This window comes from Strigops habroptila, chromosome Z (assembly GCF_004027225.2).
Source record: "Strigops habroptila isolate Jane chromosome Z, bStrHab1.2.pri, whole genome shotgun sequence".
Taxonomy (NCBI): Eukaryota; Metazoa; Chordata; class Aves; order Psittaciformes; family Psittacidae; genus Strigops; species Strigops habroptila.
In genome coordinates, this window is record NC_044302.2 from 30,305,796 (window position 1) to 30,322,726 (window position 16,931).

General features: G+C 36.1%; 2 protein-coding genes across 4 annotated transcripts in view; both read right to left on the reverse strand.

The window, feature by feature from the left end:
• ATP6AP1L (ATPase H+ transporting accessory protein 1 like) overlaps positions 1-16,931 on the reverse strand; it is a 756,678-nt gene that overhangs the window by 504,579 nt on the left and 235,168 nt on the right. The gene's annotated exons all lie outside the window — the stretch shown is intronic.
• RASGRF2 (Ras protein specific guanine nucleotide releasing factor 2) overlaps positions 1-16,931 on the reverse strand; it is a 137,276-nt gene that overhangs the window by 51,291 nt on the left and 69,054 nt on the right. Inside the window, exons 10-16 of one of the 2 annotated variants that reach the window (XM_030470267.1) lie at positions 13,798-13,958; positions 12,735-12,801; positions 11,756-11,892; positions 7,763-7,845; positions 5,351-5,599; positions 4,637-5,025; positions 1,190-1,315 (exon numbers count right to left, since the gene is read on the reverse strand). In XM_030470267.1, coding sequence (XP_030326127.1) covers positions 1,190-1,315; positions 4,637-5,025; positions 5,351-5,599; positions 7,763-7,845; positions 11,756-11,892; positions 12,735-12,801; positions 13,798-13,958 — 1,212 coding nt within the window. Of the gene's footprint in view, positions 1-1,189; positions 1,319-4,636; positions 5,026-5,350; positions 5,600-7,762; positions 7,846-11,755; positions 11,893-12,734; positions 12,802-13,797; positions 13,959-16,931 lie in introns of both variants that reach the window. The other variant, XM_030470266.1, reaches the window with a different exon arrangement.

Below are 16,931 nucleotides of genomic sequence, written 5' to 3' on the forward strand. Positions count from 1 at the left end.
TAATGTTTATTCTTTGTGAACATTTTATGTTTTCATTGCCAGAGGACTTTATGTTAGGGGAAATAAAAATATCATAATAGTATTTGTGATGTAAGTTTTATTTCCATTACACTATAATTAATGTTGCTTATGGAAAAAATATCTAAGACACTGCCAAGGTGAGGAATAAGCAGTAACCAAATAGCAAAAGGGGGGAGAGACAAAAACAATGGTGTAGAAAAGAAACCTAAACAAAAAATCATGTTAGAGAACTAAGCACATAAACCAACTTCTGATAGCTAGGTTCATGTATTTTCCCAGTTCACTGCCTAGGATGAGTACAGTTTTGCAAAATTTATCAGGCTTTCTCTATAGTGAACGCTATGAACATTGCTTCTGACTACAACTCAGTAAGTGGCACTGTTCCACTGAGCTTCCAACTCCCAAATCTTGCCATCTCACCATAAAGTGCCCAGTAATAGATGATTACTATTGGTTTGAAATTAAATGTCTCAGCAACTTACTAATAGTTGATAAGACTCTGCTCTGGTTTCGTTGTTTTAATCCCAAGCATGAAATAGCTGCCTAGAAATCTGGCTTGCATGAGATCGCAGAGTTTTAAGCGTTCATGGACATAGCTCACAGCTCTGCTAATGATTACAAAGAGCCACGTGAGAGCTATTCAAAGAGCTCCAGTTCTCAGTTATCCTTTTCAATTGAGCAGTTTATTCAAATTTTGGAATGAATAATGTGACACCATCTGTAAATGTTCAGTGTTATACAAAGAAACAAGTCACAGTCACTCCCCATTGACAATAATGGGTGTTGTGTATTTCGTGATTACATATGGTGCCCAAAATATGTCCCCTTAGTAGCTGAGAGAAACCTGTCATGGTTTTGAGATTTTTGTGAGAATAGGACTGATTCAATATCAGTCTTGAACTTTGGCACATCCTGCTTGAGCTATTTAAGAACATTTCATCACAGCGAAGTCCCAGTATGCTTCCATACGTTACTATACAAATTAACCAGTGTAATTCACATTCTAACAGCTTTTCTTTTTTTCCCCCCAATACCTGAGAAATAAGGAAAATACAAACAGAACACATTAATCAAACATCATTCTTTTCTAATGCCCTACAAAGATTACAGCTACAGTATTTAAACTCTTTAAAGTGACTGATAGAGGAAAGAAACATCGGGCTTTCACCTCCTGGCTGACGATAGCGGAGATGACGTGGTGTCGAAGGGGATCTACATGGGGAAAGCTCTGTAGTGTCCACTGCTGAGGTGCTTTCAGGAATTGCCCAGTCCACTGACACAGACTCTAGAACTGCTGCTTTAAAAGAGAATCAATGTTAATACTGGGATGCTCATTCAATATTTACAACTCTTTCATGTGTATAAATGTATATAGGATTTGATGATCTTAAAGGTCTTTTCCAACCTAGTTCATAGTATGATTTTATATTATTGTATATTAATATAACAATAATTTTATATTATTGTATATGAATGCAATAATATATTATATAAAAATAAATATGTAACAACTTATGTTAATTAATGTATCAGATATATGGTATTATACTGTGTTATATTAATTACATTATATTCATGCATTTATAAAATACAAATGTTCTTTGAAAATATCAAGAAGCCACAGGCAACTACAGTATGGGGCTTTGAGATATGCTTTTTTAAAGAACAAGAGCATAGTCAAATTAGTTTGTCTTCTAGATATCGAGTGCTTCTGCAAAGATGTTAGAGTATGTGGATGTTTGCAAACACTTAAAGACTGAAAGTCTGCAAACGATCAACTTTGAACAACCTGAGCTGTACTGCATTGATAAAAAAGAATATGTACATCAAAGGGCACTTCATTTGTTTAAAAAAATTAATTAATTAAAAGCACTTAATACCAGCATTTCAATACTAGCCTAGTAGCACTAAATCCCATCTAACACAGAGTTGTTTATGTTTGATCTTTAGTATATAGCTGCACTAAATGGTACTGCTTCTGGAATTTTTGCATAAGGAAGACTCAGTAATAATTACCCTTTGGATGGAGTTAAAGGACTGGAAAAGTTTTGTACCAGTGACATAGCCACACAAAAGCTCATAAATAAGGAACTTGGTGAAAACCAGCAAGTTGTCAGTTTTCAAAATAGCTTGGATTAGACAGCAGAATTTGCAGCGAAACACATATGTAACAAGAATACTTGAAGTCGTAGGTTTTATATGAGCTAAGAAAAGTTTTCCTTGCTGGAAAACTGTTCATAACCAAAACCTGCCCAATAAAAAGGCCAAACAGCACTGGAAGGCATATTACTCTATGGAGAAGTTCTTCTATCAGAATAATAAAAAGGGAATGGCAGAAATACAACTTCTGAAATGAGGAAAAGAGGCTGATAAAATATATCATATATTTGATATGAATGACAACTGTGACTGCAGCACAAACATTGTATATATAATATATATATAAACAAAAACTGTACAAAACAAAAACTTTCAAAACAAACAACAGCTTTGGAAGTAGATGAAGAAGGTGGAAACTCCAGGATAGAAATGGACGACACTGAAGAACGACAACTACCATAATAATTTGTCCTGGGGAACAGAATCTATACGGTTATATTCGATTTAGATCAAGCCACAGTTGTTCTCTTGGAAATCTGGCACTACCAGAGCAACAGTATTAACTGTAATGGGTTGGTAGCTCTTGATTAAATAGAACTGGCCTCCTTACCCAGGAAACTTTGGAAGTGAAGAAGCACGATAAGAAATATGCAGATTAGCTTTTTGTAGTTCTACTACTACCCATTTCCATTCTCCTTGTGAGATTTTTTTTCCTAAACTTACTTCTCTTCCCCAACACACTACATGCAGCTGGGTGACAAAAGGACTTTCCCCTGCAGAACTAAGTTACCTTGCTGCAAACTCCAAACTGAGTGCAAACTGCTCCCCAGAGGGACTAGAGACACTGCACAGAGGGTAATTTAACATTTATATGAGGTTCTTGGCATTTCCAAATGTTCCTCACACTGCCCAGATGACACTTCCAGCTTTGATCGATAGACTGGAATACAAAATCTGAATACCTCTGCAACCATGCCTACTGCTAACACTAGGCCAGAATAATCTATTCTTTACTAGTTTCCTTTACAATGTGTAGCAAAAAACATTACATCTAAGACTGCAGCTACCTGTGTACAATTAATTTTAACACATGGCCTGTATTTTGGGACATGCTGTGCTATCATATTGATTTGAATGTGGTAACATTAGCGCACAAGAAGAATTTGCACAACTCTGCATAGAAAATACTATATTTTACAAACGTAAGTAGCCTGTTATGCTATTCATTTAATAATGTCCAGTCTACAAAAATATACGGATTAAGCGTAACAGCCAACCAGCATTTTATGAAAGCATAAAGCATGGGCAAGCATAGACTCCTATAATGCTAAGGTGGCTAAATGGCCTGTTAAAAGCATTCTTTTGTAAAACAACAGACTGCATTCTGTAAAAGCAATCCCTCTGCATAGCACAACATCAAATTTCTTACCAGGGCACTTATTTGAATTCATCAGTAAGGAGCAGACATAATGCTTTTCTCAGTTTATGTTTGGTAATCTTTTTCTTCTTTCCCCTCAGATTATATCCATTTTCATTGCTACAAGTACTTGCAAGTAAAGATAAGCTAAATTTTGCTCAGATTCAAAGATCAAATTCCTGACTGTAAGTCATGCCATGTAAGATAATTTCTAAACATTAATTTTAGGAACAAAATAGATTTTTTATTTATTTTCTGTTTAATGTAAAAAAAAATAGAAAAAATTACTATATAGTTCTAATTCCCTCCACCCCTCTATCCCCAAAGAGCAATAAGAAATAAGCATACGCTTATGCATCCTATGAGATTAGAGCTACTTTCTCTATGAGAAAGAATGCCTCCTGTGAGATTAGAGCTTTGCCATCTATGAATAATACAATCATCCCCTTCTAGATGCCCACATTGAGGTTTGTATCAACTAACTTCAGCCCTCTGGAAGTAGTACCTATTCCAAGGTGCCTTACACAGTCCATAGTGTAAAACAGGCTTTTACACATGAGCAATTAATCTGGTTTAGACATCTACCTTCTGGATGGATAACAACCAAGTGGTATGAATGTCACTGATGTACCAACCACATAACATAATTATTTGTTTGGGTTAGTTTCTGGAAAACTAGCCCTGTTATGTAAACATGTTAAAGCTGTTCTGTCTTTACATCCCTATTTCTTTTTAACTTAATGTTTTACTTCCTGTAGTAACCGTACACCACCAAAATCTTTCACTTCAGGAAACACAATTGGCATCAACTATTTCCTTCTGCCATTCTCCTTAACACTCTGCTGAAGTGAAAACAGACATGGCCATTCTGCCATACTGCTTTTCCTACAAAAAAGGAAATCAAACAACTCATCACAGGCTCTACTAGAGAAGAAACAGAGACCAAAGTATTTGGTTTCATAACACAACTTGCAGCTATCGGAGTTAAAAAAAAGATGCGAGAAACAATTCAGCATTGATCTGATAGAAGTCAAGCCTACCTTAGAGGCAGCCCCATTTATCAAAAATAGAATTCAGTATTTTGTGGGTATATAATACCTCTTCGAATGCTTCTCCTCAATTTGTTACAGAGGTCAACACGAGGGTTCTCCAAGCTGTCCTCTATGGAGCCAGGGCTTTGCTCAGGAGAGGAGGGCCCTTTGCTAAGGTCCAGCGGCACTTTGCTACTCGATGGTGGTGGGGAAGTGGCTGGGCTATAGGCTGAGGTAGGACTGCTTGCCACAGATGAAGCAGAGAGGTCAAGGGCACCAATCCTTGAATTCAGTGGTGAGGTCAATGACAGTTTTCGGGCTCTGACGGGTGAGGATGTTCTGGAGAGTGACAAGGGAGGAGGAGAAGAAAACTTGCGACAGAGATGTGGTGACTTCCCATCAGCCAGGTACTCTCCTCTATTGTTTTGACTAGTAACAAAGAACAACTCCAGAGACCTGAGAGTAAGAAGCAAAAAAAGCAAAAGATGATAACAAACACCAAATACATTTAAGAGTGAAAACACCTGCAAACAAGTTTTGGGCAAATATGCATGGCACTGCAAAATCTGTACGACACTTAGCCCTCAAAGCCTAAGAAGGTTGAGACAGACTTACGTGAAAACTTACATCTTATTTACAATAAGAAAACCTTAGTCTTAGTTAATTTATGTAATAGAAAATGATAGTAAAAAACTCCAAACAAGCAAACAAATACCAAAACTCAACAAATTATAATTCCATAAGAAGCATATGATTAAAAGGGAAAATCCCCAGAGCTCACCTGACAGGAATAGAAGTAAAGGGCCGTCTGTATATGTCTGAAAGCTTTTCCAACACCACAGCTGCAGTAGTAAATATGCGGTAAGTATGTAGGAAAGTATTCAGAAAATCAATACTTAGAAATCGCAGGTCTGTTAGCCGCTCCAAAAGGCGCTCAACGCTTGCATAACGGATTTGGGGTACTTTGCAGGAATTCAGTGTTTTGCTGAAGCAGATATCAATGTCATCTCTATGAAGACGAGCATCAGATCTACACAAAAATTAAATTTAGAACATTTCACCAAAAACTTGATGATCTTGAAGGTCTTATCCAACCTAGTTGATTATATGATTCTATGATAATGGTACAATAGTGGCATCATTTTAGCTGCTCTTGTCAACATAAAAGCATCGAATATACATGCATTCTTGTATTTCAATAACACCAGAAAACTGTTAATCTCTCATGACACCTGCTTCCATTCAGTTATAATTTATGCCATAACTAAGGGAATTTAAATTTTATTTCTGGCAAATAATTAATTTACATTTCAAAGTCTAAGAAACCATTAATAATTAAACTTCTGAAATGGAACACGAGGCAGAATTGCCCCCTCTTGTCTCTTTCAGGCTGTTGTGGCTTGTACACCAATATTACTAAAAGCTCAATATAGAATAATAGTGGACTGATTGCATTTTTTTCTGATGGGATCTGGCCTTATCTAAAATAAACCAATGGACACTAGCAAAAGACAGCAAAATTAACCTGTTAGCTAATTTTAAGGCTCACCTGCAAGGTAACACCTGCCATCAGGCTCCGAGAATTACTTTTATTTTTTAAAAAGAAAAAGGGAACAGCATGAAACATCTCAAATTTCAAAGCAGAAACCATGGTGAGGCTTTGTTTCAGTGAAAAAAAAAAAAAGAACTAATTTTTGTTTGGACATTAAACAAAAATCAGTCATTTACATAATCCTACTCACAATGCCATTTTCCCAATTTAGATTTGCTTTATTTTATCTAGTTGAAGGCTTAGTGTGTGTAAAAAAAAAAAAAAAAAAAAAGGTATGGATACTAAGTAAAGCATCTTTCTACATTGCCTTATCTTTTCATTAAAAATGACTGGATTTTCTTAGACTACAGCATGAAGATATTCCCCACACTTATACATTGCATTACATGTAAGAAGCAACAAAAAAAATCATTCTTTCTTAAGTTGAGTCCTCAGGAAAGTAGCTTTGGTTTTGTTTTTGTTTTTTATTTCATCCAAAGACATGTGACTCTCAAAACCAATGTGTACTGAAAATCTCCTTCTCTGGAGGAGAATACCAAATTTGTGTCTGTTGTTAAGATCCTTTATGTTTTTTTAGAATTAAGATTTCTTTCTCTTGACATGGGGAGTAAGACCTTGCTGTACTTCACAATTTGAAAACAGATGAATGTATTTTTAACATTCAGCAGGTAGCAGAAGTGTTTATACATTGGAGAGTTCCTGGAATAAAACTGAAGACAATAAAAGGCCTTCTTTCTGGGGATCAAAGATATGTACTCTATCACTGTATTCATACGTTATCTCTTTTTCATTTCATATACAAAGAGAGGAGAGGCAACAATTACAAGAGGCATTTGAGAAACCTTCATGTACAGGGTACATCCAAGAGAGAGAAATGGCTTAGTGACAGATAACACTAAGAAAATAAATAGTTATATATCTACTCCTAAGTTCTTTTCCTTGATATTTACATTGGATAATAGTAGGTAAAACTCATGTAAATACAGATCTGTAGAGGTTTCAAGAGGTAAAATTGTGTTAGAAATTGGTAACGTACTGAAAATTGCTCTCTACAATTAAAAAATGCTCATTAAAATAAATGAAAAAATTCAAGGGTGAAAGAAGCAGGTTTATGAATAATGATGTTAACTTCATGTGATCAGTTAAAATTATGAGAGAAAACGATTTTTTTCTCAGAAATAAGAGAAACGGAAGAAAAAAATAGGCTAATACAACAAAATACCTTGGAAAATTATACTTGTCTGCAGTCACCTAAACTTTGAAGACATTTTAAAGTCTATTCAATACAATTATGAGTGGTATGACCAAGAAAACCTAACAGAAAATAAAATTATTCATCTGATGCATAATTGAAGGCTACTTCACAAATAATACAGAAATATGAGCTGTAATCCTATACAGTCCAATACTATGATTTGACAATTTACCATTTTGAGTCACTCCTATCATTTCAAGTAAGAGATTTTAAAAGCTACATTTTGGGATGTAGCATTAAACCCATTCAACAAAAAACTGGGGAAAAAAAATATTAAAAGGTTGTCTTTTCCAAATACACATTTTATTTTGTTAAAAGTTTTATTAAAAAAAACCCAACAAAACAACAAGCTATTTAGTACACTGGGGAATAAATGCTGCACTTACTTGATCATATGTGGCACTGTGACCTTAGAGTTTTCTTCAAACACTATGGTCATTAAACCATTGCACCTTATATTATCAATGCACTGGAAAATAAACATTGAAATCAGTTAAAATCAATACACAAGGTAAGGGGACTTCCACACATTCCGTATCGCTGTAAGCTTAAAGCATAGTTTTTACAGGTATGGACTGACTGGTACAAGGTATTTTCACACATGCAAGTCAGTGAATCAAGATATATAGCAGAAAGGCTTCTCTAGTCTTCTGTCTTTGATTTGCACATCTGCAAGTCCACACGTATTTACCAGCACACTCAGGGTATTCAGCTCAGTATGCTTTTTTTCACAGGAAGAAGTATTTTGAGTTGGAAGTGAAATTTCCTTTGAAGTTCCTTTGAAACTGAAGAAATATAAATACCCCTAAAAATTTGTGAATGAGTGTTAAGCTTGAAAAATCAATACTGCAGGGAAGTTAAGACTCCTTTATACACGAACACATACACTGATACTTAACCTTTATCCTGTGCAAAAAAGACCAAAGAGAAATACAAACAATTTCTAGAAACACACTTGTAAAAACAAATTCAAGTGTTGCTGTTACTGTGACACACAGCTATGAGGATGCTGCCCAAGTAGTTCCTTGCAAAGACTTGCATAAATGTTACAGGCTAGGCATTAGAAGCTGCAAAGACCCTTCTGGGGCGTGGGGCGTGGTCTCAGCACATACCGCTTTAGAAATTGCAGGCAGCCCTGTGGCCAGTAGAAGTGTACAGACTAGGAGAGCGTAAATTGTTCTTCAAGCCTCAGAACAGCTCAGTGCTGGTGGCACAAAGGGGTAGCTCAAAGCCATTTGTACACCATTATTTTCTGGTTTGTACTTTTATGTAGTTAAGACAATCCAGCACCATAAGCCTTGCTCTTGGAAGTCAGCATAAAGTCTGCCAGAGGATCAGGCTTACACATTCTACAAGTACTTCCTACCTAATACTGTAGGACTCTATAATACTTTCTAGTTGTATTTGTTGAGTATCTTTTTTATGTATATGTGTATATATATAAACACTAAAATACTATTTCTTTCTGTCAATAAAAAGGAGTTTCCAAAATTACCATACACATTTACCTTGACTTCAAGAATAAAAATAGTCTGCTGGCTTTAGAACATCTCATAGCAAAATCATGACTGATGTTACATTAGTCAAACAAGATAATCAGAGGCCTCTTAGTTTTAAAATATATCTACATAGCTATGCATTTAAAATACACCTATGTAGCTAGATGTGTTTTTAAATTCAGGTATTTAAGATTATTTGAAAAGTGCAGTTTTAACAATTCACATTATGATTTTATCAAATTGTTACCTAAAAGCACTGAGAAAAACACATCAAATAAAAATACATAATTTCCCCCATGTGAATTTTAAATTCACAGAGAAGCCCTTAGTACCGGTCATAAAACTGCCTGAGGTAATTCAGCACTCTCGTGCTCAGTCTGCACTGGCCTAGCATTTATCACCTCCCTGACAGTACCAGCCAAGGAATGAGTGTAATGGGGATCCACGGCTGAAGGACAACAAGCTCAAACAAGAAGGGAGGCTTCTTCAGCATCAACAAAAACCATGCATTTTTCATAAAAAGTGCATGGTTTGCTTGAAAGGAATATAAATTCAAGAAGTGTCACTAGGAACATAGAGGCAAATATGACTAATAGTTCTTCTTCATATATAATTTAATAAGAAGCTGAATTCTGAACAAGAAGAGTGAATAGCTGTGAGTGAATAGCAACTACATGTATACTTTTTTTACTTGGAAACACAGGAAACACATATTTACTGCAAAATCTTTTAGATGCCCTTTTTGTGAGCATAACTCCTGTGTTCTCCTTGAGGGTTGTAGCCGGGGCTCAATCATAGAATCAAAATGGTTTGGGTTGGAAGGGCCCTTAAAGCTCATCCAGTTCCAACCCCTGCCACGGGCAGGGACACCTTCCACTAGACCAGGTTGCTCCAAGCCCCGTCCAGCCTGGCCTTGAGCACTGCCAGGGATGGGGAAACCACAGCTTCTCTGGGCAACCTATGCCAGGGCCTCACCACTCTCGCAGTAAAGAATTGCTTCTTAATACCCAACTTAAATCTTCCCTGTTTAAGTTTGAACTCATTGCCCCTTGTCCTGTCACTACAGTCCCTGATCAAGAGTACCTCTCCAGAATCCCTGTAGGCCGCCTTCAGATATTGGAAGGCTGCTATGAGGTCTCCACGCAGCCTTCTCTTCTCCAGGCTGAAAAGCCCCAACTTTCTCAGCCTGTCTTTATATGGGAGGTGCTCCAGCCCCCTGATCATCACGGTTTTTTCAGGAGACCAGTGGTCTCGTTTAGAAATTTTCATGCATTATCTGTTGTTTCACCCCTAATTTTCTTCGTCCAGCAGAAGACAAGTGGCATGCTTCTTGCAATATTTTCTTCTTTTTTTGCTCTCCACATGGAGTATACACAGCATCTTGTGCCCCTTCTTATTCCTTTTTCTCTATTAAGCCACTTCCTATCCCCTCAGCATCTCTTGCTTCCCTTCCTGGAGAGGTCATGTTTACATCCGCCTTGCTAAAACACTCTCAAGCTTTCTAGGTATGCAGCTCTCAAGTCAGCTGTGGAGCTTTTCAGCCCTTCTCCTAACACCACAGCAGGGTTGTTTGGAGCTGGAGTAATTTGGAGGAGAAGACCTGGCCTTTGGAGGCAGACCCAACTCTGATCGCTAGTCTACAGTTGACTTTCTCATTTAAATTTATTATTATTTAGGCTAAGAATGGACTTATTCCTGTGCATCCCATGTTCCAGGCCAGTTCTTAGGCAGTCTTTCCTACCCAAATAATTCCAATACTCTTACATGTAAATGGAACAGCATACACACTGAAAATCCATTTTGTAAAAAAATCTGCACACAGGTTAGTCTGTAAGACCTGTATGCAGTGAGGTACAACTCAGACTATATTTTGAGATTTGCATCTTTTTATTTTTGTTCCTTTAAAATAGTCCAGAAAAAAGTAACTCAAAATACTTATTTTTAAGCAATTTCTACTAATTATGACCCCAATTCATCTGGAGATGTTGCCAGCAATAGTAGCATCTTTACGAATCCATCAAATTCCACACTGATATTTGTCTATCAACTATTTATCTTGAAATTGGTAGAGAACAGGACTCAAATTCAGAACTATGAGAGATCTATGGACTGTCTCCCTGCTCATGGCAGGGGGTTGGAACTAGATGAGCTTTAAGGTCCCTTACAACCCAAACCATTCTATGCTTCTGTAACTCTATAAACAAAACAGCAATGCCTTAATTCATATCTGGTTGGCTGAAAGTTCAGATTTTTCACAGTGCATTCAACTTTCCCCAAACAGATTCCTGTAAAAGTTTTTCTGCGACATTTTTAGCCAAAAGCACTCTTTATTTTTTGTTTTTTATCCCTGACATTAAAGTATTCTAAATCACCATTTTTCTTCATACATGATAAAGACAACTGCATACTGCTAGAATGCTTAGTAATTATTAATAATGGTTTGTTAGTATTCTTTTTGGTGGAAAACAGAGTTTATCTCATTTTCTCACTGCATGGGAAATGATTATTGATGTGATATAGTATCATTTTCACTCTCAGGACTCTCAGACGTTTTCTGATCTATGTGAAAGTTATGAACAAACAAGTAAATCAATATACATATCTGGATGGGCTCTCCTTAGACATAAAAATTACTACCATTACTATTATATTTGTCAGCTGACAATTTTGTATTTTACATCCCATCTTTCTCAGCGAGAAACAGATTTCACTGATGACTCAAATGCAATTACAGAATTTTGAGGAAAACAGGAAACACCAAGGGGTTTCTACAGCAAATCAGCCCTCAAGAAATCAACACCTCTCCCTTGGATTAGTTTTCAGAAATACAAAATTAACTAAGATTTCAATACAAACAAGATAAAGAATGCATTAAACTACCTGACTTATATCACTTGTCCATGCAGCCTTCTCCTGCCGTGATGGGGCTAAAAGGACAACAGTAAAAGAAGGAGCATCTGTAGGTTCAACTACAAGCTTGAAATCAAGGTGTCCAAACACTTGTCCAGAACCTTTTGCTTTACAGCCAGAGGAGAGAAAAAAACCAAAGTCAAAATGTGAGACTTCAGACTGTAAGACAAAGAAAATAATTGTTTCTTTTAAAATTGGAGTTACTTTAAAACATCTCTCTGACAAAGAGCAAATCCAATTGGGAATCCAAAATTCATACACCAAATAAAAACAAAAAGTTGCAAACATGCAATAGTGGGAGTTGCTGTACATTACTTTTAAACATACCAAGTAAGGCTAAAGTCCTTCTACACTGCTATGCTGATATACCCCCAGTACACTAGCAGTATTAGTGAAATTAAAGAAACTAATTTCAGAATTCAAGTGCAAAACTTGCCTAAAACAGCAGGATGGAAGCCAAAATTAGTAACACTAAAATCAGCCTGAGACTGTGTTTTATTTCACTTGACCATGCTTGCAGTTAAGATTTGTAGGGACTCCAAAACAAAAACTTTCCACTAATTCTGCCAACTTAATCAACCCCCATGTATTTAAGAAACCCAATTATCTACTGGTTCTTTAAGGCATACTTTTTTCTTTCCAACATTCTCTGGGTGAAGCTGTAGTATAAAAGTCAGCAAATAATTTGTCACATTCCTTCAGTTAGTCTACTTGAAAATCCTATGTGGGGTGTCAACAGCAAGAACAAACATAGCAACAAAACCCTCTTATCTATGCCAGCATGCCCGTTACTAAAACATCTATTCTACTGAAGCACTTTAACACTGTATTGCTCAGGTTTTATGAAAGGGAAGAACATATGAATTTGCTCTTGTGAAGAATAAACAAAGGGTACCAATTTAAAGAAACTAGAAACTGTAATTACTACAAACAGCTGAATTTAACTTACAATCATCATCACTTGCTTCTGTCTCCTCGATCAGTGTGCACTCTATTAAAGACAGAACACCTCCTGTCTATGAAAACAAAGCACATTTTTTACAGATTTTGACATTTGTTTCCATTTCTCATTATAGTTATTTTTAAAGTTGATATACCTTACTCTAAGATTTTACATTACTCACAGTTCTTAGGAAGATACATCAATTTCATTATGCATATTTTTACTCAAGAACTGCAGCCAGACAGATTAAATATAACTTTTTTCTTAATACAACAAATCAACAATATATATGTACAAAATATCAACTCATATGTACAATTTTTTTTTTTCATTTTTACCACACTATAATTTATCTCACATATAGACTTGTTCACAAATATCAAAAAAGGTAACTAGAATTTCATCTTCTCCTGAATTTAAATAGAATACATACAAGATTTTTTTAAAGGTTTGGTTATACTCTATTTACTTTGCAAAATATTTGAACTATTTAAGCAGTGCAAAGTGAGAAAGCATGCAAACAGTCTTAAAAACCTCTCAGGAATGTCTTTGTCAAATTAAAATTCTATTCGACATAATCCATTCTGTAAACTACCAACATTTCTTTATTCACAAGCCAACACTATGAAAGCTTGATTCTTCACAAATATGACTGGAGTGTTCTTAGAAGAGCTTTCACCTTAAGGGAATGTGCTGTTTGACTTTTAAAAATTATTTTCTTAGAGCTCTGGAAAATATTCCTTGGTAATTCCAAGGGGTTGTACTGGCTGGTTTATGCACTGAAAACTGATATTCAGTGCTAGCTTATACAAATAGACATGCTATTGTCTTGTTTCTAACTCCCAGCTTATTAGAATTACATGCTCTTAGAAAAAAAAAAAATGTTGTTAGCAAGAACTTTGGCTGAATTCTATTATTTGTAATGAGAAGGAAAAGCAGTTAACTACTGTGCATTACCTTGCTTCTACTCATAACAACATATGCAAATCTCAGGTTAAAGCCATAAAATAATGAAATATTGAAGCTGTGTTTTCATTTTGTAAATTGAGTCAGAACGTAAAGTCTGTACCTTGAGAAGATGCAGTTTTCCTCCTGAACTTCTTGTACAAATTAAAAAATGTTTTGTAAATAAGAAGCACTGCCTTTCTCCTTCTTTCTTCAAAGATAATGATCCCAGACGAACTTTACTAAGTTTTCCCCTTTCAACTGAAGGGACTTGAATAAGGGAACCTGATAATAAGATTCAAAATTTACTGTACCATAGTAATACTTAGTGTTTAAAGTGTTAGTGCATTGAATATCGTATTTTTATTTAATGCAGCTTTTCATCATAGTACGTATCGATATACATCAGCATTTGTTTTAAGGACAAGTCAAGCCCCTTTTTACGTACAAGTTCACTTTTTTTTTTTTTTTAAATGATAAATAGACTCCAGCAAGTACATCTAGACAAATACATGTCAGGATTAGATCTTGGGCAAATTCTTACGCAATTTGAATAAACACACTGATAACACATCGATCAGTAAATGAAGCTGAATAGCAAACTGCACTTTTGACAGCTGCTAGATTTGCAAAAGATAAATTACTTATAAGCCAAAGAGGCAGAGAATGAAAAGAACAGGTTTTGAAGGAAAAGAGTTTGTGTGTGTGTGCCTGTGTGCAAGACACATGGAAATGAAGCCCATTTCTTCTTCTTATATTCTACTGCATAATTTTCAGTGCTCCACAGCTCATCTAAAATGTGTTACCAGTAAAACACTTCTGAACTGAATTGAACTTGCTTATGTAAGTCTGAATTTGTGCTATGCAGAACTCCAGACTGGGGACAGCTTTGCTGCTCCGACATTTCATACCTCAAAACCAGTCTCTGACCAACTTTTCCAGATTGGAATCACCACATGTATCACTTCTGAATTTGGATCTGGAGTTAAATTCGGTGGTGAAGCGCAATTCCTCTATATATCAAGGGGAAAGATGATACAACTGGCTGTTACCAGACAGGACAGCCAAAATCCTAATCTCATTCCCACACATCTATCCTTACTATCACCCTTACACTGGCTCTCATCTGATTCCAACATTAGCTACCTAATAGTGCTAAACCAGCAGGAAACTAATGCTACAAAGAAGTATCTGACTTAACTCCCTGATATCCCTCAATGAAAGGTTAAAAAGTCACCAGTGATGATGCAAAGGAAGTTAACAGCAGCAGAACAAGCATGAGGGGATGGATATTGGCCTGCCTCTTCCAGAGCAACAAGATATTGGACTAGTGTAGCTATATCAGAGCTCAAACTAGTGAGAAGCCTGAAAGAATCACCCATGAAATATTAGATTACTAATTCTTGCTCTACATTGTCAAATAAATTATCTTGTTCAAAGTTCACATGCAAAATCTTAAACAAAGAAATTAAAGTAAGTGAGAAAGCTACTGTTTATCTACATTTTTTCACACTTAGCTCCCTCCATATAATTAGCTTTAAGTTATTAATATATTTGAAACTTACACTGTCTGGCATAGCAAGATATAAACCAGTAAATCTGTAACAGAACACTGTTCTTCAACAGCCAATTCACATTTAAACTAAAGGCGTACAAAGTGATTTGTGTCACTGTAACAAAACAGTAGAGTGAAGTAGTACTCCAGAAATTTGCAAAGGTTTGGAACATGTTCTACGTTCACTTAAATTCTGACCAAAACTCATAGATACTTACTGGTTGTTGTACATTTCCCCCAGACAAAACAGCCTACCTGCCTCAACTTTGAAAGACAGGAAGGAGATCATTCCCATGTGTTGGAACGGTGGCTTTTCCATGTTATACTGACTCCTCCCTAAGTCACATTGCAAGGTGAGGTATCGTGTAAAAAACGATTCCCAAGCAACTTCCCATCACAAAATTCTCAGCGTCATTTTTATTTTTCTCCTGAAGTTCCCTCTACACATATAGAGTAACTATTCAACCTGTACATTTTATTTCTGCTTTGCTTCTTAGAATAACAGTATTCGTAAGTATGATATGCTTACAGATTAAGCTTTACGGGTACACAGGTACAGTTAGCTTTTTCTTTTTTTTTTTTAATTTTCATTAGAATTCTTTAGGAATACCATATTCTGTTCTGCTAAAGTGGGCTGAAGGTTATGTGGTGTTCTTGTATGATGGAACTGAAACGTTATCATTTAATAAGGTAAATCAAAATAAACTAGATTTTTTTAAATGCAGAAGAGACTGATATTCAATATTTATAGAGGGAAACACATACACGCTGCATAGCTGACATCAAGCAAGGACCTCATGCATTCCCATTAACTTTTTGTGATTAATGAAACTGGGTATTTGCCAACTATGCATTCTACTATAGATTTCCTCTTAAGGAAAAAAGTGGTTATGATTGGCCAATGTACAGTTGCAGTGAGCAAGTGAGCCTAATTTTAGAACATTCATTAATAGTATAGTTTGGACGCTCAGTGTAACCCAGCTACAAACCACAGCACTTTCAGTACTCCTGTACTGCCAGAATAGTCACTCCATTAGCCTTTGTTCAATCCAAGAAATAGAAAAGGTTCTATTAAAAAAAAAAAAAAAAAAAAAAAAAGCCTACATTTTTAACTGCCTGATTTACAAATTCAAAGTTTGGCTTTCTCCATTCTGGAGGTCTTTTAATTTTACTGTAAAAATTGTCAAACATTGGAATAGGTTGCTCATTCCAAAAGGCTGTGGAGTCTCTATCCTTCAAAACAACCAAAACCTGACAGGACATGGTACAGAGCAACCTGCTCCAGCTGATGCTGTTTTGAGGAGGCGAGATTAGACTGAATAATTTCCAGAAGTCTCTTTGAACTTCACCTACTCCATGATTTTGTAATTGTGATGTATTTATCAGTAAAGCTAAATTCATCGCAGCCGATGGTGGGAATATCAGACAGAGTGTTTAGAGGCATCTAAAGGGCCTTGAGATGCCCTGTTGTCTGGGTGTCAGCCAATGTTGGATTGCAGACTGAGACTCCTTATGTTTCCTTTAGACTCTAAAAGAAAATGTTCCTTAATTGTCTGCCAAGACTTACAGTGTGCCTGGCAATGAGGGCTGTATCTAAGCAAGAGACAGAGAAAAGCAGACCTAAAGAAACCTGAAGGGGAACCCACAATCTACATTGCAAAGCACTGCCAGAGATAGTTCCTATGGTCTCAACTTGTATAGCT